Source organism: Nyctereutes procyonoides, unplaced genomic scaffold (assembly GCF_905146905.1).
Source record: "Nyctereutes procyonoides isolate TBG_1078 unplaced genomic scaffold, NYPRO_anot_genome, whole genome shotgun sequence".
In the NCBI taxonomy this organism is placed as follows: Eukaryota; Metazoa; Chordata; class Mammalia; order Carnivora; family Canidae; genus Nyctereutes; species Nyctereutes procyonoides.
In genome coordinates this window covers 15,627,772-15,650,887 of record NW_026575132.1, presented here as the reverse complement: position 1 = coordinate 15,650,887, position 23,116 = coordinate 15,627,772, and the positions used below count along the sequence as shown (strand labels likewise).

Genomic DNA, 23,116 nt, shown 5'->3' with positions numbered 1-23,116 from the left:
AATTGGATTTTGGCTCACTTCCAGGTTCAGTGTATGAGGGCTCTGTATCTGAAATAATGATCCTGAAATAAATAACACCTCTCAGTAGAGATATCTTTTTATGTAAAATTCTTAAAGGGAATGGAGAGGAATGAAATCTTTCTGCGTTTAGGAATTTATGGGAAAGTCACCAGAATGGGCCCAAACAAGAATTTCTGGGGACCTCATCTATATAAGTGGCGTGTGGCACTATTTAGGGTGACAGAAAACACAAGTTCTTGATGACTGTTAGATTTGAATGAACTTCTTCATTTAAGGACTGATGATAGTAAGGATGCCAACATTGGAGACCAAACTGATGTGACCCTCACATGCTTTGGAGACCAGGGGCCAGAGTTACCTTTCTCAGGGAGGTCCTTTTAGGTGATGGAAATAGGAATACATGATATAAAGTGGACTAAGCCTCTACCTTTAATCTGTTCTCTCAAAGCACCAGTTAATAAGCACCTGGTGTGGAGGCCAGGCAAGGGGTGGGTTTTGTTCATCCGAGCAAGAGTGAAATTCAGAACACACGATGCAACATGGACTGCTAGGAAGAAATATTCTTTTGGCATCTGTTTGAAATGGGCAGATTTAAGGACCCAAGACTGATCTCTTTGTCTTGAAGAGAGGCTCCATTTTACTCCCATTTGATGAATGTGTATCAGTGAGTACCTTCTCAGTGCTAAAAGCTGAACTGAGGAGGAGAAGTGATGATGAAGCCCTAGACCTAATAAAGTAGACATTTTAGGATAGATTTGGGATAGACCATCTAATCTTCCCAGAATTCCGAGACTAGATTAATGGCTTTGTTGGTCACTTGTTTATTCATTCAACTAGTAAGTTTTGGGTGTCTTTTCCAGGTACTGTACTCTAGGTGCTGGAGCTTCATTGACACATGAGACTAAGTCTCTACTCTCTTGGAACTTCCATCCCAGTGGAGAAGGGTAGACAATAAACATGCAAACAGATAATTTAGATCTTTTGAGAACTTGGAAAATACTGAAAAGCGAATAAAAAAAAGGTAGTATGTTGGAGAACAAATGTGGCATTTGGGCTACTTTATGTAGGCAGATCAAAGAAGGACACTGAGAAAGGTGTGAACCTGGTATGTTTGTGTGAACAGGAGAAGGGTAAGAGATGAGGAAAACAAGGCCAGATCCTCTAGGAGCCAATGTGCCATGGCAAGGAAGTACCCATGATGGCAGGCCATATAAGGATTGTCAGCAAGTAGTTCGAGCTGGAAGGGGGTCTGTGAGTGTGTGGTTCATTCATTTTGTGGAGAAGGAAGTGAATGCCCTGTTCGGGTTCAGTAGTTTAGTTAGTGGGGAGAGTAGAGACAGTGTGGGGAAAGTGGGAATCGAACCTGATTTCTAGGTCAGGTTCTTTTCATCAATAAAGAATGAGAGTTGAAAATTGCATCTTATCCACTTGCCTTTATTGCTTTCTCTTTCTGGTGGTTTCTGGAGGTCAGAGGAGAAAAAAAGGAAGTGCCAGAAGAGAGAAGGACACTCTCTTAGGCGAGGAAATGGTTTTTGCTAGCTACCCAGGTACATATTCCCAGGGCTGCCCTATAGCCTTTTATGAACCTAAATGTATCTCTCGGTTGAGAATACTAGATGTATCCCAGACAGTAAACATTTAAAGATTTATCTTCTCAAATGAAAAACTATAGTTAAAATCTTAAAATACTGATGAATCCTACAAGAAATGTTGGTAGTAAATGCATACCCATTGTTTCCGATGTTCTTTGTTCTAAGAAGGAAGGATTTTAGGCTTTCATCATACCCTTATACTCCTCCCTGCCCAGGATTGTGATCACTGTTGACTTTTGACCAGCTTGTTTGGGAGTTGCTTCATTCATTCATTCATTCATTTATTTAACAAATGCTTGAGACAAGGCCACAATTCAGGGACTGTTCCAGGTGTCCGAGGAGCTTCCCTTTTAGTGAAGTCTACATTTAGATGCTGGTGAGGTTGATATCCATGGGGATATCTATGGGGATATCCTCAGCATCCTGTCCAAGGGCCACTTTCTTCCAGGGTCTCCAACCTCCTTCCTCTCACCACCTGACTGGGCAGCAGAGCCATGTGCCCATTGCTTTGAGCCTCTTCTGAGTGAGCTATCCTCATGTTTGGTCTCTACCCTGCCACTATGATTTCACAGCATCATAGAACTCCAGTCTAGTGAGTTCCTTAGAAGTTCAGTCCTTTCACGTGGGAGAAGAGAAAACTGAGCCCTCAGTGAGGCATGTCACCTAGCCAGAGTCCTCTGCTTACTTAACCTGTTATATGCAACAGGTTTATCTTACTTTGATAATCATTTGGTATTTTTTTCCCTTTCTATGTCATTGTTACATTTGATTATATTTACTATCTTCTTGGAAGTGCAATGAAATAACACTAGTTAGGTAACAGCTACAACAGATGTAGTGTGGGTTTCAGATGCTGTTATAAGCACTTGACGTATGTCTAGTGATTGGACTCTCATCCACTCCTGTGTGTCAGGTGAGGAAACTGAAGCACAGAGGGGTTAAGTGACTTGCCCCACAGGGATGTAAGCTAGTAAGTAGTGTAACCTAATTTTGCACCCAGGCAGTCTGGCTATAGGGCCAGTACTCTTAACTCCCCATCTTCTACCTTTTCATATGCACAGGACACTCAATTTCCTTACCCGGGGTGAGAAAAGCATGGGGGCACATACACTGTCACCTTAAATATTTTGGGAAGTTGCTTCTTAGGATCTCAAATTAAGTAAATGTTCAACCATCCATGGCAGGAAAAGCAGTTTAGGGTTGGTTTCATTATATTTTGGACTGCCATTTTACATAATCTGAGGAGTAGAGCAAATATCCCTCCTAGTGCTTGCTCCCACGTTGTCTTTACCATTCCACAGTGGAAGTTCCTGAAAACTCTCTTGGAATTGAAAATATCCTCCATGACACCAGCCACTAAATTGTATCCATCATGAGGGCCCCCATGGGATTTGAACCTGTTGTTCTTGGGAAAGTCAAGCTTCAAGCATGTGTGTGTGTGTGTGTGTGTGAAAGAGAATATGTGTGAGAGTGTGTTTGTATGTGAGAGAGTACACATGCACACATGCATTGTCTGTACTTTGTACACATGTGCAACTGTGCTCTGGTATAAAAGCAGTCATATATGTATTCTTATGGAGGGTTAGGGGAAAAGTATATTTAATTAATCCAACTGAGAAGGATATAGCATTGTTCCAGAAGGGAGTCAATGAAATGAGTTTTGATTTAAAAAAAACCTCCCAGTAGCCTGAGTCAGCCTGTGCGAGTGATTTGGGAGAGGCAGGGGAGATGATGTAATGGGTTCGGCATGTTCCCATCTTGGCCACCAGTGCAAAGGGGCCCAGGGAGTTTGGGGAGGGTGTGTGCATGTGTGTGCAAAGTTAACAGGAGCGGGCGGGGTTGAGTAAGAGTGGGTTGTAAAACAGGATTAATAACCCCTTGTCAGACCTTTCCCTGTTACTGTGTTTTTCAGTAATTTTGGTTTGAATGAAGGCTCTCTAGCCAATTAATGTTTATTTGTTTCCTTTGGCAAGACCCGTTGGGGGAAGGGGTGAGATTGGTGAGTTTAAAATTTTTGTTTTGTTTTTGTGTTTTGGAAGAAGAGGCAAGTAATGTGAGTTTGGGTTTTCAATGAAGGCTCCCCCACCCCCCCCCACCCCACCCCCTTAAGAGGCAGGAGGCAAGACATGACCAGCTGGTGCCTTGAACTGACACAGGTGCAGAGGCTGTGGGGGGTGGGGAGCCAAGAATAATTACAGGTTTCTGAAGCATCAGGCCCTGCCTGACACAAGCGCTCATCGAGAAAACTGCTCTTTATGGAAAATTAATGGTGAAGCTGAAAAACTGTCAGGGCCATTGTTGTTCTTAGGAAGCCATCACTTCTCAGAGGGGAGGCCTTCTCCCAAGGCCTTGGGCTCTCAGGAGTTGTGGGATTAGCAGGCCTCCCTTCCTGAGCAAGGACTGCTTGGCACTATCATATACGATGATAGGTTTTTCCTTTAGGAGTGCCTCTTCTGTATTTTTTTCTTTCTGAAATTGATTGGCAGCTCCAGTCTAGGTCTTTGCTCCAGTGTAGGATGATTTTTTCATTGACTATTAAGTTACTAATTTCATTTTGTCCATGAAGGCGTAATGGCTTTTCAGGGACATCTCATGAAACATTTTCAAGCTGTAAAGTAACAAAGTGGGGTTTCCTCCATTGTGTGTCGAGCTAAGTAGAGGCTTGATTTGATAGCAGGTGGACCAGACACTGCCCCTGTACAGCTGGATCACTTAATTTTGAGGATCACAGACATTCTAAAGAGGGAAATGCTTTTCCAAGTTGTTGGACATGCGGGGGACCCCGGTGACTTCCTTCAAGGAGCGTGAGACCTGGGCCCCAGCTCTGCCTAGGTTGCTTGAATATAGAACTCACCTTAACATTTAATTTGGAATGGGTTGTTTTGGGGATTTCTTTTATGTGCTGCAAGTAAGGAACCCTTGGAAGATGAAAGGGGTATTTGAGGCCACTTGTTTCAAAGACAACACCCACTCCCAGGCCTTTCATCTTCTCTCCTTCCTACCTCCACACTCGGCTCCCCAAGGAAAAATATACAAACAAATATTTTCTTTGTATGTTGAAAATAGTTCAGAGAGGAGAGATGCTGAATAGGTTTTGGTAGAAGTTTCCCAACTTTCTTGTTTGTTTAGAATTCAATTAATTTTCGCAGCATTGTCTCAAAATTTACAGATTACAAGAGGGAAATATTTAATTTGGTTTCATCTCCAGCAACCAGTTGATGTGAGAAACAGAGGGAAAGAATGTGATCTGACGTTGGTTACAGTCCCACAGTTATTTTGTGGAGTTCAGCAGTTCTGGCAGTAATGTGTAATGCTCTTGCACCTCTGGGGTGTGCTATTGATGTGGGTTTGGGTGTTTTTTTTTTTTTTTTTTTTTTTTAGCTTAATAGCTAAAACATGCGGGAAGAGATTTTCACTTATACTGTTTAATTACTTACCTGTATTTTCTAAACAAAATCGTTTTCTCCTAACCTTTTACCCTAATCTTTCCTGGCAATGGAAGTAAAAAAAAAAAGTGTTTGTTTAAAAGCAATCATTTTTTGAGTCATATGTGGTTGATTCTTGTTACTGGCTCTACGCAGTCTCTGCCATGGGTTAGACTTAATATTATATTCTCTTCCTCAAACCCACTTTGAAATGGGGGAACCCAGGAAGATGGGCAATAAGGCTCAACTACTTGGTGTCTGAGGTTCTCCCATGGGCTTAACTGAACTTACTAATCATAACCATGATGCTTCTTACCTCTCCTCTCACTCCTGAGAAGAATGGTACCAGAACTCTCTGACCATGCTGTTTGCTTCCTTTCCCATCTTTCAACTCTGACCTAATTTTAAAAGACGAGAAATGTGTCAGAGTCATTACGTGTCATCTTTAAAGGGAAAAAAATCACAAAATTCCCATAAATATCAATCTTTGCAATCCTACAGAGTTGGTTTCAGGAGTCAGAGGAATAAAGATTTTGCTAAAAAGTGTGCATTATACACATATCTAATTAGGAATTAGAAAAAAATGAGTATTTTGGAAGATCATTTTTAAAAGGAAGCTCAGGTTACCCTATTATCAGTAACTTGTTTTGTGTCACTTTGTATTTCCATTCTGGGATGTGTGTGAAGATTTCAAAGTATAAAAATGTAATTAAGTTTTGGGCCAATCCCAGGGGAAAAGTAAGGGATTCATCTCCCTGTTTCTGTACTTCATGCTCTTTGGGGACAGTGGCACCATGGTTAATGGCACGTGATAAAACCACACATAATAAATGTCAGGAAGTGGCTCCCATGGGCAGCCAAGTGCAATCACCTACGTGTGCAATTACCTGCATGAGCATTGTTTCTGGGAACTAGAGTTCACCCCTTCTTTGCTAGAAGCATCATCACCATCATCATCACCATCATCATCATCAGGTCCAGGTCTCATCTCAGAAGAACATGATTTTGCAAGTTTCAATAACATGGAAAACTGTATTTCCTCTTGTTTTTGCATTTATATCCTTCCCCAATTTGCTTTATCTCTTTGCTGTTTTAACTCTTGGATCTTTTAAGTGAATGAAATAGGTAGAATGATTGGGATTAAGGGTAACTGACTAAAGGGATCACAAATGACTGATAATTGGCTATAAACATAGGCAGTAGTAGGTGGCATTTCATTTCATTGACTCTTTATTATTCTAGAAAAAAAACCATTCACAAAATGAAATATCTTTTTTTTCTTTATTGTTTTTGGTTCACCATCTTGAGTATCCACAGACCCAAAGATTCCAAATAATTAATCATAAGACACAGTAATGAGTGATGGCAAAAATATTGGACCAATGGCTTTGTCTTCTGTTCAAATCAAAAGACACAGAAATGAAAAATTATTTATGTTCTAAATAAAAAGGGATGGTTTATAAAGGGATGGCACTGAGGAGACTGGACTCGAATGTGTCCAACTGAACATGAATATAGCTATAGTGGTGGTTTTGGATGGGAGTTGTGAGGTGATTTTAGCTTATTCTTTCAGAAAGTTCTAACTCTTACAACTTCACACCACTTTAAACACTTCGGTATCTTTGCCATCTGAGATAATAGAGGTAGAAGTTTTGTTCTAAAATATTATTTTTATTGTTTGAGTACCCATGTTGTATAAGGAACATTGCTTATAAGCAATATATCATTGCTTTTAAGAAGATTGTCATTATTTTTAAGAATTAATGTATTAAGTTTTTTCTTCTTATTGAGAAATAATTGGCATACATCACTGTGTAAGTTTAAGGCATCCAGCATGATGGTTCGACTTATGTATATTGTGAAATGATGACCACAATAGGTTCACCCAACATCTGTCTTCTCATATAGATACAAAAAAAAAAAAGAAAAAAAGAAAAAAGTTTGTTCTATGATGAGAACCCTTGAGATTTACTCTCTTAACAACTTTTCTTTTATCACACAGCAGTGTTAGCTGTAGTCATCATGTTGTCCATTACATCCTTAGTGCTTATGTATTTTATAACTGGAAGTTTGTACCTTTTGACCACCTTTTCCAATATCCTCTCCCCCTACCCTTGCCCCTGCCTCTGGTAACCACAAGTTTGATTTTTTTTAAATATTCCACATATAAGTGAGGTCATACAGCATATTTCTTTCTCTGTCTGACTTATTTTGCTAGGCATAATTCTTTCAGTGTCCACCCATGTTGTCACAAATGGTAGGATTTCCTTGTTTTTTTAATGGCTGAATAATATTCCATTGTATATATATTCTTCAACTTCTCTATCCATTCATCCAGTATTGGACACTTAAGTTGTTTCTGTATCTCGGCTATTGTAAATAATGCTGCTAAGAACATGGGGGTGCTGATATCTTTTTGACTTAGTGTTTTCGTTTCCTTTGGATATATTCCCAGAAATGGAATTGCTGGATCATATGGTAGTTCTATTTTTAATTTTTTGAGGCTCCTCCATACTGTTTTTTATAGTGGCTGCACCAGTTTACAATCCAACAGTACACAAGGGTTCCCTTTTCTCTGCATCCATGCCAGCATTTGTTATCTCTTGTCTTTTTTATGATGGCCATTCTAGAAAGAAACAGGAGTAAAGCTCCTTGACAGGGGACTTGGTAATGATTTTTTTTTTTTTGGATATGATACCTAGAGCAGAAACAAAAAAACAAAAAATAAACAAGTGGAACTATATCAAACTAAAAGGCTTCTGCACAGCAAAGAAATAATCAATATTGTAAGAAGAACATTTGCAGAATGGGGAAAAATATTTGCTAACCATGTATTTAATAAGGAGCTAATCTCCTAGACACATAAAGAACTCCTACAACTCAAAAGCAAGAAAACATAACCCAGTTGAAAAATGAGCAAAGGACTTGAATAGCTGAACAGGTACATGAAAAGATGCTCAACCTCACTAGTCATTAGGAAAATGCAAACTAAAACCATAGATTATAATCTTAATAAATCAAGCATACCACCAATCTATGGACTCATAGATTAATTTTGGAGATACTGTTTAATTGTCCAGGATTGAGGAGGTGTGTCTTTCAACACTTGGCAGTCATCATATTTTCTTAACTGCATTTTTTTTTCTAGACCAAACTCCTGAAGTAGATAGACTGTATGTTGAACTTTGAATGAAACAATGATTAGTGGGAGGGAAGATGAAAGATTGTGTGAAGCATATGAACACAAGAGAAAGTAAAGAGCGGAAAGAATGGGTAAAGGAAACCTTTAGGGGAGGGCTGTAGGGGAAATGCCAAAAATGACTGGAGATATTTGTAGTCTTAAATGGCAAATTTCATGTAATTTATTATGAGAGAAGGACAGGTTTAATGAAAACCATTTGTAACCTTGGCGTCATCATGCCCATATATGGCCAAATTTCTTATGTATTTCTTGAACACATGAAAGTAACAACCTCTTGCCAACATTGGGGAGATTTTGGTGATCTTAATTTGTGCTACAAGACTTTGGTAATCCTGTTCTCTGTCAATTTCTGCCTCTGGAATCTGTCACAGAAGAGGAGGTATGGCAGTAGTAGGTTTGATTTTTTTTTTTCTTTTTTAACTAGGTCTTGGATTATCACTTTTAATAAGCATGCTTCAACAAGTAATATTGGGATCCCTGGGTGGCGCAGGGGTTTGGCGCCTGCCTTTGGCCCGGGGCGGGATTCTGGAGACCCGGGATCGGGTCCCACGTCAGGCTCCCGGTGCATGGAGCCTGCTTCTCCCTCTGCCTATGTCTCTGCCTCTCTCTCTCTCTCTGTGTGACTATCATAAATTAAAAAAAAAAAACAAGTAATATTAACAGCATGGAGAGAATATTGAAAAAGATTCTAGGATGATCATTTCAACAATAATTTCAGGTGATATTTCTTAGGAAACTAGGAAAAGAAGCCACATGTTTTAAAATTGAAATGTTGGAGAGTCTTCACAAAGCTCATCTGTACCTCATAATGAGTAAGAAAATCACTTTGCACTTGGGCATTTTCCTTCTCATTGCTGACTGTAATGGATTTTTGAAGGGGTGGTGGTTGGTCCAATGACTCAAGTCTTAAGTTGTGTTGATAGGTCAGGTTGAGGGAAGCCTCATATCACCAAAGGTGAAGTTTTGGCAAGGCACAATTTATGTAATTAAATTGACATCTGCTGACTCCGCGTTGGAGTTTGCTGGCTAGTGTCATTGGGACAGAGCAAATCTTTGGTTCTAGTAGATAAACAAATATTTGAACTCTATACTCAAATCTCCAATATGGAGACACTCCATAGTGTCTAATGGCTAATGGCTGTTTTTTTCCCTCTCTCTCTCTCAAAATTATTTGGACTTACAGAAAAGTTGCAAAAATTGTACATAGAGTTCGTGTATATACATAGCCCGGTTTCTTCTAATGTTATATGATCATAGTACAATAATCAGAACCAGAAAATTGATATTGATACAGAGCCATTAACTAATCTGTATACTTTATTTGAATTAAATGATTTTCCCCGTCAGTGTCTTTTTTTTCTCTTCAAAACCCATTGTATTCAGTTATCATATCTCAGACTCTTCCAATCTGGGACAGCTTCTGAATCTTCTCTTTTTTTTCATGATCTTGATATATACTTTTTAAAGATTTATTTATTTATTTGAAATTTTTTTAAATTATTTATGATAGTAACACAGAGAGAGAGAGAGGCAGAGACACAGGCAGAGGGAGAAGCAGGCTCCATGCACCGGGAGCCCGACGTGGGATTCGATCCCGGGTCTCCAGGATCACGCCCTGGGCCAAAGGCAGGCGCCAAACCGCTGCACCACCCAGGGATCCCAGATTTATTTATTTTTAAAGAGAGAGAAGGTACACAAGTGGGATGGGCAGAGGGAGAAGGAGAGAGAATCTCAAGCAGACTCCACACTGAGCACAGAGCTCAATGCCAGGCTTGATATCATGACCATGAGATCATGACCTGAGCCAAAACCAAGATTGGATGCTTAACCAACTACACCACCCTGATGCCCCCACGATCTTGGTATTTTTAAAGAATACTAGCCAGTTATTTTATAAAATAACCCTCCATTTGGATTGTTCTGATGTTTTCTCATGATTACACTGAGGTTACGTATTTTGGGCAGAAATAGTGTAGAATAATTTTGTGCCCTTTTCAGCCTGTCACCAGGGCACATGATATCAATATGTCTTATTACTGGTGTTGCTAATTTTGATCATATATTAAAAGTGGTGTATACCAGGCTTCCCCACTATAAAATTATTGTTTTTGTCTTTGCAGTTAACTAGTATCTTGTTGGAGGATACTTTGAGACTAGGTAAATATCTTGTTTCTCATTATACTTTCATGTACTAGTTTTAGCATCCATTGTGCTTCTGGCCTATAATCATTATTACTTTTTTGTTTGCCTAATTGCAATTTTCTATTTCCATCATCCCTTCTATTTTTATTAATTATAATTTTACTATAAGGAGAAGCTAACCCTCTCCATTTGTTTATTGATTCAACTATTTATATCACTTTGGATTCATAGATATTAATTTTATTCCATGTATTAAAATCCATTATTACTATTCACTCTGTTGCTCATATTGTCCAGAGTTGGTCATTAAGGGCTCCTTCAAATTGTCTCCTGAATCTTTTTGACATATCTCTATTACTTTATAAACACTTCCTAACCTTCTAGTACCATGAGATAGTCTAGACTCATCTTTTGTTTTCTTTGCCTCAGACTTTGAATCACCTATTTCTCCAAGGTGCCCTGGTTTCCCTTTATTGGATAATGATATTTAGAAACCAAGATCTGTATATTAGGTGTGCTCACTGCTACCACAGTGTCTTTCTTTTGTAGACTCTTCCTAAAGACAGAGCTAGGAAATGTTTGTATATATACTCATAGGCATGCATACATATTTATTTCTATATATACCTCTCTGTGTGTATGTATTAATATCTAGAGTAAATACCTCAAATTCCAGTTAAACATTATAGGCATTTCTTAAGGGAGTCCTTGTAATCATTAAGGAAAAACATTGGAGATAAACCTTCTCTTTGGCTTAGAAATAATCTAACATTAAAATTCTCTTCATTCGTGCCCAGTGGTTTAGCACTGCCTTAGCCCCGGGATGTGATCCTGGAGACCCAGGATCGAGTCCCACGTTGGGCTCCCTGCATGGAGCCTGCTTCTCCCTCTGCCTGTGTCTCTACCTCTCTCTCTCTCACTGTGTCTCTCATGAATAAATAAATAAAATCTTAAAAAAAATTCTCTTCATTCTTGACATTTTAATTTCTAGCACTCCTGATGAGTTTCTAATTAACAAAATTTTCTCCTCTATCTAAGCAGAATTTACAAGAAGTAGATTTCTCAAGACAAAAACCATTCCAAAATGATTTCTAATTCTCAGATGGAATAAGAATGCCCTGTATTAGGGTTGCAAGTGATAGCTGGTCTTAAGTGGTCCAGCATTTTCCACATTTTAGTAGATATGTCTCTATCTTTAGATCATTAGTCTGACCTGTGTACTCCTGGGATTTAAACTAGGGCATACTGGGTAGGTTATTTTTTAACCTTCCCAGAAAAGTATGTAATGTGTTTAGAATCTCTCTGTTTCCCAGAACTCTGAATATGAAGAGAACTGAGCTTCTTAACGATCACAACAATTTCTCAGTAGCTTTCAAATCTTTGAGCTAGAAAGTATGTAAGAAGACATGACACACAAAAAACTCGATCAAAAGACTGCGGTGGCTTGGTTGTGAAATAGTCCTTGCATGTGAGGTAGGGAACTGCCTCAAGGACAAGTAATAACCTATGATTCAGCTGACTTTTACCTGAAACATATCTGGTCTCGATGATCTGGTTCTGCCCTTTGGGCAAAGCTAAAGAAGCATTATAGTTGTGTTGCAGAAAACATGTATTAGTGGTCATTTCTAAGATTTCTAGCCTCAGCATCATCCAGGTAGGGCCTCAGGAGATGACTTTTGTGGAATAGAGGAGTTAGAATAATCAAAGTACTAGTATAAAGTTGATTTTTGTCTTTGTTTGATAGACATCATGTACCTATTGAGTGCCAGGTACTGTGCCTGGTAGGTGAGGGTTTTGAAAGGCAAGAGGACCTTTAAGGGAGGTTTTAGGAATAAGATGTCATAATTTAGAAGTGAATTGACTTTAGCTAAAACTGAGGGCTTCAATATTGGAGATAAGTAAATGATACTTTCTAGAAATGAGATGGAAAAAGGAAAAGGAACATTTTTGAGACATGGAATTTAGAAAGAGGTACCTGAGGATAATGTAAATTTCTAGACCTGAGATGGTGATAGTGTTGGTTTCAAATATAGAGTGGTGGGAAGCTACTCAGCCAGAGCTATTATTTAATCAATACATAAAATACTTGATGATTGCCTTATATTATAGAGAGTAGACTTCATTGTCCCCTAAGAACTTATCAACACACTTTATATTATATTATTTGGTACCACTTTGCTTTGTAAATTCATGTCACTTTTAGCTTGTAATTATTTATTCTGCACCTTCATCACATGGACCTATTAATATCTTCTTCCAACACACAGAAAACTTGCACCTTGCTGTGAACACAGTGGTTGAACAAAAAAGTGTGACATGAGTGTTGAATGAAGATTAGAATCATTCATTAGTTTATACTATTAAAAGTCAAGTGAAACCCAAAGTTGATTCATATTTAAAACTCATTAATTCATTAATAGAGTTTTACCATAAGGCTGATTAAAAACCGATTTTTTGGACTTAACTGTGATGATCATTTCATTTAGTAATGTATACAAATATGGAATCATTATGTTGTTTGAAACTAATAAAGTGTTATATGTCAGTTATGCCTCAATAAAAACAGTACTAACAACAACAACAAAAAATAAGTAGAAGACACAACTGTATAACCAGTGGGAGAATATAAACAATAATTTAAAGATTTTGAAGGTTAAAGTACATAAGTTGGTATTGGATACTTCAGCAAATAGAAAATAAAACTTTGGAGGTAGAATTTGAGTTACTCAGAGAGTAGGAATGGAGTGAGACAAGCAGGGTAGGAGGAGTTGGGCCCTAGGTGTCTTAAGGATACAGATGATGTTTGGCAGCCATGAAGGACAGGCTGACAGAGAATACCAAAGGCAGTGACCATCAATGGATTAAATACTAACCCTAGGTAGGCAGCGAGAACCTTGTCAAAATAGTGAGCATGGCATAGCTATTTCATGCAGTCTAAGAAAAACAGGTAAAATGCTGACATATGCACATATTAGAGAAGCACAATCTACCTAAAATCTAGACAAAGAGCACATGATTCTATGATTCTATATCTGGGAAAATGTAAACTCCACCAATAGTGCATCTCTATTAGAAATTTATGGGAGAATGAATAGGATAGGAAAGAAAAACAAAAACAAAAACAATATTTTGAAGTGTCACCAAAATAAAATCCTTAATAGATACAACACAACTAGGTGTATCATTAAAATATATTCTTAACAGAATAAAAGCCTAAGATCCAAACATTGGTGAAAATCAAAGATGCCTCTACAGAGGCAATAAATTAGGACCTCGTCTCACTTAAAATTTGCCAGTAATGTTTCTTTGCCATTAGTGTTTCTTTGTTAAAGTCTCGAAGCCAGAGCAAATTAGAGCTGAGGGTGCCAGTTAGCACCATGGTTTTTATACAAGATTCTGGAAAAGTAGAATTTTTAAGTGAGGAGAGCTTTTTGAGTACAAACTTAAATATTCACTTTTGCCATAAGAGCGCTTCCACCATCTTATGAAGAGCACCATGGAAGAAGATTTGTTGTGACTCTGAACTTTTCAGTTCTTTTTCTTTACTTCTTTACCAGGTAAAAGCTTTATGTTGAAATATATTGGGTCCTATCTCTAGCAAGTCAAATAGCTGTGTTTGAACTTATTTTTATCACATAGTTAGAGATGCTAAACCATTGTATTCAGACTTAGGCTCCTTGCCACAAAATAGGTAGCAATTGTACTTTGAATAACTTACTGTAAACAATGGGAGTTTTGTCTTGTAAGCAAAGGTTTTGTGAGAGGCATTCTTTAGAACAGTACCCATTCCTGCTGGTTAGCGAATGCAAGGCCAGGCTTGCTGTTGGTTGATTGCAACTGAGGTCACCTCTCAGTTTGGACGGGTATGATCTGATCTTCGGAGCAAGTTGGAAAATTGACTTATTTTTGCAAGTTGCTCAAGTCTGTTTGAAAAATGGAGTTCGACTATGGGAAGTCTTGTTTCGGTGTGAAAACTTTGTCTGATTCTATTTGCTTCTTGCTTACATGAGAACTCCAAATGGTGCTTGGAGACTCTTACCTGCTGACTTGGGTTGTGGGGCAGAGATCATTTTAACATTGAACATTCTCTGGGATCTTGATGGTGTGAGATAGTCCTTCTGGGCCTCTAGTTCCCCTTCATTAGACTTGCATGATGTGACCCTTATGAACCCTTCAGAAATTACTCGGGGAGTAAATAACAAGGTCAGACCTTCCACCAAGGAAAGTACAGATTCCAGCCACAAAACCATTCTGTGTGTGTCTTCCTGCTCAGCCTGTCAACATGTGGCCTCATGGTGTTCTTCGCCTCTGATGGCTGTTTCTCTCCCTCCCTCCTTCCCCTCTGCAGACATGCCTTGAATTGGAACGCTACCTACAGACGGAGCCTAGGAGGATCTCGGAGACCTTCGGGGAGGACTTGGACTGTTTCCTCCATGCTTCTCCTCCCCCGTGCATTGAGGAAAGCTTCCGGCGCTTGGACCCGCTGCTGCTCCCAGTGGAAGCCACCATCTGCGAGAAGAGCTCGGCAGTGGACATTCTGCTCTCTCGGGACAAGTTGCTATCTGAGACCTGCCTCAGCCTCCAGCCAACCAGCTCTTCTCTAGACAGCTACACAGCCGTCAACCAGGCCCAGCTCAACGCAGTGACCTCATTAACGCCCCCGTCGTCCCCTGAGCTCAGCCGCCATCTGGTCAAAACCTCACAGACTCTTTCAGCCGTGGATGGCACAGTGACGTTGAAACTGGTGGCCAAGAAGGCTGCGCTCGGCTCAGTCAAGGTGGGAGGGGTGGCAACGGCAGCGGCGGCTGTGGCGGCAGCTGGGACAGTTAAGAGCGGACAGAGCGACAGTGAGCAAGGAGGGGTGGGGGCCGAGGCGTGCCCCGAAAACAAGAAGAGGGTTCACCGCTGTCAGTTTAACGGGTGCCGGAAAGTTTATACAAAAAGCTCCCACCTAAAGGCCCACCAGAGGACTCACACAGGTAGTGGTACAAGTTGGCCGCACGTGGTTTCTTCTGCTTCTCCTCCTCTTCCTCCTCTTCCTCCTCCTCCTCCTCTTTCTCCTCCTCCCTCTCCTTCTCCTCCTCTAGCCTCTCAGTGGGAAGGGCTCCCGTGTCCCAAGGAGGGGCGTCGTGCTCACCTGGAGTGGTAGCCAGGCGGGAGGGCCGGGCCAGGGCGGCGGAGTGACGCACCTGTGACCTCCAGGTGGCCCGGGCCATGTCGCTCGCTGGCTGCGCCATCCTTTCGGGCCCAAGGAGCACCCCAGGGCAGAATCACACAGTTCCGAGGACGCCTGAATGGGCTCCGGCGGCGTGACTCACCGCCATACACCCTGCACGTGCTTGTCACCTCCCTGACACGTTTCATCATTTTAGGAGCGTAGCTCTGCAGTTTTGAGCAACACTGGAGTCTGAGGAGGCACATTTGAAAGACTCCACGGCTAAACAAGGTAGTCGGGATGTCCCTATTCACTCTTTTCCCAGCATCCCTGATTTTTCATCAAAGTCACCAACAGCAGGAGGGTTTCAGAGTTCATTAGATGTGATCATTCTATAATTAATTGGCATCTCCTCTTTTGCATTGTTCTCTGGCGCATGCTTTATGGAGAGATGGCGGAATTGCTTTTTAATGAGCCTGTTACTGGAAAGTTGCTAAAGTGATTACATTGCTATGTGTGTGGTAGAGGGGAGTGGGCACCGACAGGGATTGTATGTTTTACTTAGGACTTCTGCGGTGATTCCCAGGCACCATATTGATCTTTGGAGCAGTGGGATGATTTGGAAGAGCGGAGCTTACAGAGCAAAGAGTGAGATTGGCATTTTCCTTGAAACTGGTCTTCGTTCTGTGCTCCGAGGTGCAAGCTTAGGGCTGGTGTTTCTTCCTGGTGTTAGCATCCTAGGAGCCATTACTGTCATTGGCAGGTTTTAAATGAGTCCCTACTGTCTCGCCTATGTGGTTTTGCGTACCGCTTGCACAGGACCGCTGAAGAGAAAGCTCCAAAAGTATAGCAGAGTGAGAGTACAGCTCGAGAGAAATGGGTGATTGGATTTGAGCCAGGAGATGTGGCTGCTGAGAGTCCTTTTTGGTCTCACAGCTTGTCTTCCTGGTGCTTTATGGGGAGTTTCGGTCTGTGCCACCAAGGAAATGTGCAGAGCAGATTTCATTGGCTGGAAAATCAGAAAGACCCAGCTTCTAGTTCTCACTGTGCCACTAACTAGCTCTGTGACCTTGAGAGTGTCCCTTTACCTCATTGGGCCTCATTGTCCGTATCTCTTCAACCGACTGGCTTTCCCATCCAGTGCTCTGCGGTGTCAGGGGCATGAAATATCTGTGTGCAGTACAGAAGCACTTTCCTGAAGTAATATGTGTACTGTGTGTCTAAAAGAAATCACCACAAGTCAGTCCCAAGGGAGGATGAGAACATACTGCTTCTTTGCTACACAGGACTTCGTCATGTACTCCTCCAGTTCCGCACTTAACTTCCTATGTAGCTCTTGGCTCATGGGAAGGTCTGCTAACATGACTTGTGAACCTGGTGGCTCAGGTTGCAGAGTCGTGTAGGGTTTCCCAAGAGTTTGAGTCTGAGTGCTCTACTCCACAGACAATGCTTCCTGCTCAAGTCAGCTTCTTTTCCTTTATGATATTGTCCTACAGGTCATTTTTTATTTATATATCTTTCTTTCTCAAGTCAATGAGGAAAGTCATGACAAGACATTGCAGTGCTCCCAGGCTTTGATGGTGACTCACTTCCTATTCTCCCCAGGAAACCAGAGAAAGCGGAATGAAGCAAGAATGCTTTGTTGAGGGCGTGGAAGTCGTGATTATGGACACGTTTCTGAATTATTGACATGAAGACAGGCCACATCCTGTCTAGTATGAAGACTGGACAGCTCTAGGGAAGCAAGATTCTTTGTTTTCAATGGGAAGTCCAGAGCATTTTTCTTCTTTTTCTATCCCCTTTTCCCAACAGATGTGTCAGAAGGAAACCCCTTTAGGAGTGGTGCTTATTCAGTGCTTTGTTTTTTGGGCATTGTCTACTCAGAGTGATTATCAAGGTGGAGCTCATTATGTTCCCCAGCACCTGCAACCACTTGCTGTACGGTGGACTGATGTGTTAAGACTCCTCCCCATGGGTAATTTACTCAAGGAGGCACCCTACATTATTGAAAGGCAGTGTTGCAGAGTGGTTAAGAGGGAGGGAGGGCTTTGTAGTAGGTGGACAAGGATCTGAGTTCTGGGTCTACTGCTTTTTAGATTTGTGATCTGGTTAGGTGACTTATCTTCCCTGAGTCTCAGCTTAGTCATTTATAAAATATGGGGATAATTTTATCTTCAACCTAGATTGTTTTGAAAATAAATTTGTAAATATATGTAAAATACTTGGCAGATCGTAAGAGCTCATTGAAGACAGTAGTGGAGTCGGTTGTACTTACTACGATTGCTGCTGATATTGATTAATGATGACTGCATGAAAAAAACAGCTCTATATAAAGTAGAAATAAGGCAGTAACCAAAATGAAATACCATCAAAAGCAAAAAGCTTTTTCCTCACTCTGTGTGGGGGTTATGATACTCATGGACACCAGTTATAGAAAGTGCATCTGGATGTGCAGGCATTGGCTCATTGAAGGTGGCAGCACTGTGGATTTTGGCTTTACTAAGACAATACAGAAAGCGATCTCCTTGCATCCTCCAGAAGTATTTTGCCTGTGAAACCCTCCTCAGAGATGATAAGCATGGAAGGAAAAGTAGGTGCTATAAGAAAGAGAAACAGGAGGGGACCTAGAGGTGAGGATGGAGGATGGGGAGAGGGAATATGAATTAATTTGGATTAAATGGATGAGAATCAGAAGTATTTATTTGGAATTGGTGTGAATGGGGCACATGGGGAACTGAAAACAAAGGTGATAATTTATGTGGTGTGGATGAACTAAGAATAATGAAAAAAAGCATGAAGGATGGAATCAAATTAAGTGCAAACATATAAAAGCAATGGACTAGTAAAAGCTTGAGGGCAAAGGTATATGGCGATGGGAATTCTGGTTGGGGGTGTGGCTGATATAAGTGAGTGAGGGGCAGAGATGCCGACTAAATGTTGAAATGGAGTTTAAAGAAATGGGCTCTGGTTGGATCCGGGCAAGCTATTTTTTAACACAGAGCTCCCTTTAATTTAGTGGAAATATTTCTTTATTTTTCAGTTGGGGGAGTGTTTGAGGAGAGAAAAAAAAGAAGAAGATGAGAAAACCATTGGGTAAAGAAGAGGGAAAATATTGGCATTCTTTTCTCTAGAGTCATATATGCTATATCTTTTCTATATGGTAATATGTTGAAAAGGAGACACAGTTGCAAAAATGAAATAAAATAAAATGTGTGGGTCTCCCTCTGTGCATAAGAAAGACAATACATTCTTGGTAACATGGATTTGCTTGCACTGAAGAATTTTTAAAATGTTATTCATTTAATCTTTATATAGATAGAATTTACTGAACTGGAAAAGATATGCCTTTTTTCCCCCCTTCTGTGGCTGTTCTTTTGAGGATGCTGAATCCTTCAAACTTTTTGCCCTGGAGGATGTTAGGCAATGAGGTGATTTTTTTTTTTTTTTTAAGGTAGCAGATGTTCAAGTTGGTAGCTAGGGCACAAATACTGTTTGCCCAAGGAGGTGAAGTTAGGGATGGGGGAACCAAGGGAGGGGCAAGACAAGGCAGGGACTGGGACAAAGGGAATATTGTGAAGTCGCAGGATCTTAGTGAAAGGAAGCATATAAAAATGGACATATGGTTTATTCATTGCAAAGAGCACTTAGTGCTGGCATGTGTGTAAAAATGTCCTTTAGCCGCCAAACCATTACAGACCTTTCTCTCTCACTCTGTTTTCTGGTCTTTGCATAGCATAGTTTTCTTGTTCAATAATTCAGTCATTACGATCACAGATTTATTTATCTTCTTGGAGTCAGCTAAATAATTCTTATATTTTGATACAAAGGAAATTTTCACTTTCAATTTTTAAAAAAATCACTTTACTATGCTCATGTTCAGCAAAAGTCAATTTATTGAAATGTTAGTAGTTTCTACACAAAAAGAGAAAGAAGTGTTTTCCACATTTCTTCTTGATCATTTCTAAGAAGGAAAAAAAGCCTGTGATTGAAATGGTGCTTTGTGTTAATTGAGCAAACTTTTCTAATACAGAAATTCATATAAAACATGTCCACATTTATACTTTTGAGAGTGAGTCATGTTGGTAGAGTCAGGACAAAGGCCAGAAATGAGATCTTTGGTCGTTTATCACAGAGGGGGAAAAGAGGCCATCTTCTCGCATGTTCTACTTGGAGGACTCTTTCAATGGACGGGTGTTGCTTTCACGTAATCCATGGGTCTATCTGATAAGGACACTCTGGATTTTGCACCAACGAATGTAAAGGGGTGCTTTTTAGGTGGAAAAATCACACAATTGGGCAATTTACTTAACAATTTATGTCTGCTCTGGGGCAGGTCTTGAGGTGGCACCATTTTTCAGTCTAACTTGGATTTAGGGAAATAGTTTGTTTTCAGATAAAAAGGAAGCTAAAAATAACAGAAACAAAAAGATGAGTGTCATATTTAAAAGGCAAACAAAAGTGTTTATTTTATACATATAATGAAAGTTCTCTAAAATTTGAAATATCATCTATTTATTCAACAAAGAAAGCAGTTGCTGTGTGCCAGGCATTGTTCTAAGTCTTTTACAAATATTAACCTTTTTAATCCTTGTGTTAATCTAATGACGTAGGTACTATTCTTCTTCTATAGGTGAAGGAATGAGGCCCAGAGAGGTCAAGTGACTTGCCCAATGTCACACAGCTCTGAGGAGGCTGGGCCAGGGTTCAAACCAAATAGTATTGCTCAAATTCAAGCTCTTAACTTCTGTGCTGATGAACAATGAGAAAAGAAATCAAGTAGATATTTTTTTTAATAACTCATTTTTAAGAGGAAATGAGAAACATAGTTTAAATACAAATTGACAATGAAAACTACTCTGAGTGTCTTCTAAATAGAATAAAGTTGGGAAGGTCCTTAAACATATTGCCTCATCAAGTGACTAAGAACCAGAACAAGGAAATTACAAAGGAATGGTCTTCCATTCCTAGGCCCATTATTGTTACCGTTATAGTTACTGTTATTATGGTCATTACTATTAAGCCATTTTTTTAACCTTAGGATTAAAGCGAGACTTTCTTGTAACAGTCCCCAATTCTCTCATTAAAATGACAAACGCTAATGCTCCATTTCTATGAAATTAGGGCAAGCATGATAACGTATGGGGGAAACTGAGAACCAGCAGTGTGGAAATGCTTTAGCCCAGGTTGTATGACCTGCTGTTGGCAGAATTAAAATTTGACCCAGGCCTCCTGTCCCTTGGGTTTGCATCCTATTCAATAGATCATCATCTTCTTCATTTTGTTTGTTCTATTAGTCACTTCCTGAATGGGTCATCAGTGCCCCTAGATGTCAGGTGCTGTGCCACTGAGTAAGCAGGACCTGGGAAAGGCATAGTCCTTCCAAGAAAGAGTGCAGAGGGAGACAGAGCACTGAATGAGAGTCGGAGCACCTAGCAGAAGTCAAAAGCAGTGAGGACAATTCAAAAAAAGTTGCCTTTCTCTTTTTGGACAGAGTGTTTATTTGTGCTATTCATCGTTTCAAATGATGCCCATGTGATAATACACTAATGTATCTAAATAGAAGCCCTAATTCAAGGTCAGGCATATCAGCAGGATAAAATTAAATACCTCAGTCTGGAACTGTAGGGGGCCCATCGACCACTTTCAACCTCCTCAGCCCCATAGATAAGAATTCTTTGAATTTATACAATAGCAACTGAAATAGGGCAATTTTAAGGCATTAAAGGGCCTTTAATATGCTGAGACACATGGCTGCTAATGAAGTTTATCCATGTGTTGAGGCAGAAACTCATTAAAGCCCTATTATGGGATGGAAACTAGAATAAGGGTTAACTGTTCAGTTCACAAGGTGGAGAGAGTTTAATAGAAGGGTGTAATAGTTTGGTTTAGCATATTCAAGAGCTTAAGAGAAAGAGTTTGAAAAGAACGGGTGTGAATGAGATGACGGAAAACAATTGATGGGAGAATTTTATGATTCAAGAAATTCTTAGAGCTTCACCACATGATAATTTAGCAATATGTTAGCTCTTAACGTTTATGAAGATAAATTTCAGTAAACATATATTGGATGGAATGGCATAAACTCAGCATATACACAGCAAGCGCATTTATTTTATTATTAGAATATGGTAATAAATGTAGGCTTCATGGGATGCCTATTCCAGATGTCCTTTTAATGGATAATTGGTAGTCATGAAGTAAATAAGCATGTTAAAATAAGAATGGAAGGAGATGAAAAAAACATGAAATTAATAAGCATTTCATCATAAACATATTTCTTGAACACCCCTTATACTACACACTTTCCTTCCCCCTATCTCGGAGGGCCCTGCTTTTTGATGCAAAAACCTGAAAATGGTTTTATGAAGTCACTATATTTGGAACCTGATCTCAAAAGAGAAAAGAACATGGATTGGGGGTGAGAGGTTGGAATGAGGGAAGAGAAAAGAGGAATCTCATTTCAGAAAAGTCTGTGGAAGTAATAGAATTTTATAAATTCAAGATTTAAAGGTTAGGCCAGCTCTGTTTGATGGAGAAGAGAAAAAGAAGGTCATGAGTCGTTTGCGCAAATGGAGAGACATTGGAAAGGCCAAGTGTGAACTTAAGAAAAAAACTGTTCTCTCTAATAAATAGATAATGTACAGAAGCTGTTTCTATTATAATAAGCATGTTAAGACTGTGATGATCATGGTTATCCTGTACACTTTATGTTGGGAAGTTTGGGGCAATTAAGTGGAGCTTTGAAAAGAGTACAGGCTAAGTGATACTATAGGAATTAGCTGGGAGTAGACAATACTTACATCATGTGTCTCCTGAAGTTAAAACAATAATGGAGTGATTCTGTTTGAGTCAGACAAAAAAGGAGTTTAAGAAAGTTGTGTTTAATAAAAACAAAACAAAGCAAAACTTTTTTTAAAAAAACTTTGGAATCATCCTTTTTAAAAGGTTAGTTAAAATATTAGGAGAGATGGAAATATATTTGTAAAATGATTTTCTTTGAAAAATATCCAGCTTGAGTTTAGTAGAAATTATAGTTGAAACCTCAAAAATGAATCAAGAAAGCACAAGCATTTCATGTAAGGAAGCCAGTTCCAATAAGCAAATAGGACTCTTTTTGGAACCCAGCCTACTGTGGGCATCTATGGTGTGGGACTCAAAGCTCTGCTAGGTGACTCAGGTATTAAAAGATGAGAGCCTTGCTCTTTCCAACCAGGCAATGTCTATTTGTCCCCACCCTGAGGAAGGTGAACTGGATGGCCCTGAGCAACCTGTTTCCCAAAATCTCAGTTCCTTCTTCATGCCGCACCTAAGAACCTTACACCTGATGCTCGCCTACACTGGGCCTTTGAAGCCTTCCTTTATTATCTTTTTTTGCATCAGAATGAAATTTCTTATTGTTATTATTTTTTATATTGAATTATGGGTGGCTGTTAGTGGGATTTTAGGCATATTCAAGCAAGCAGGGAGGCAAGATGGGGGTATGTTGGAAGCTGGGGCAGCATTTCCCACCTTCACTCCCTCCCCTCCCCTGTTCTGCTACTGGATTTTCTACATTTTTCTAAGAGGAACTTCTTTTCAA

The 23,116-nt window shown here is 39.8% G+C and overlaps 1 protein-coding gene across 1 annotated transcript in view; it reads left to right on the top strand.

Annotated features, from left to right (window-relative positions):
* KLF7 (KLF transcription factor 7) overlaps positions 1 to 23,116 on the top strand; it is an 89,553-nt gene that overhangs the window by 27,589 nt on the left and 38,848 nt on the right. The window contains exon 2 of the mRNA XM_055345469.1: positions 14,731 to 15,361. Coding sequence (XP_055201444.1) covers positions 14,731 to 15,361 — 631 coding nt within the window. The remainder of the gene's footprint in view (positions 1 to 14,730; positions 15,362 to 23,116) is intronic.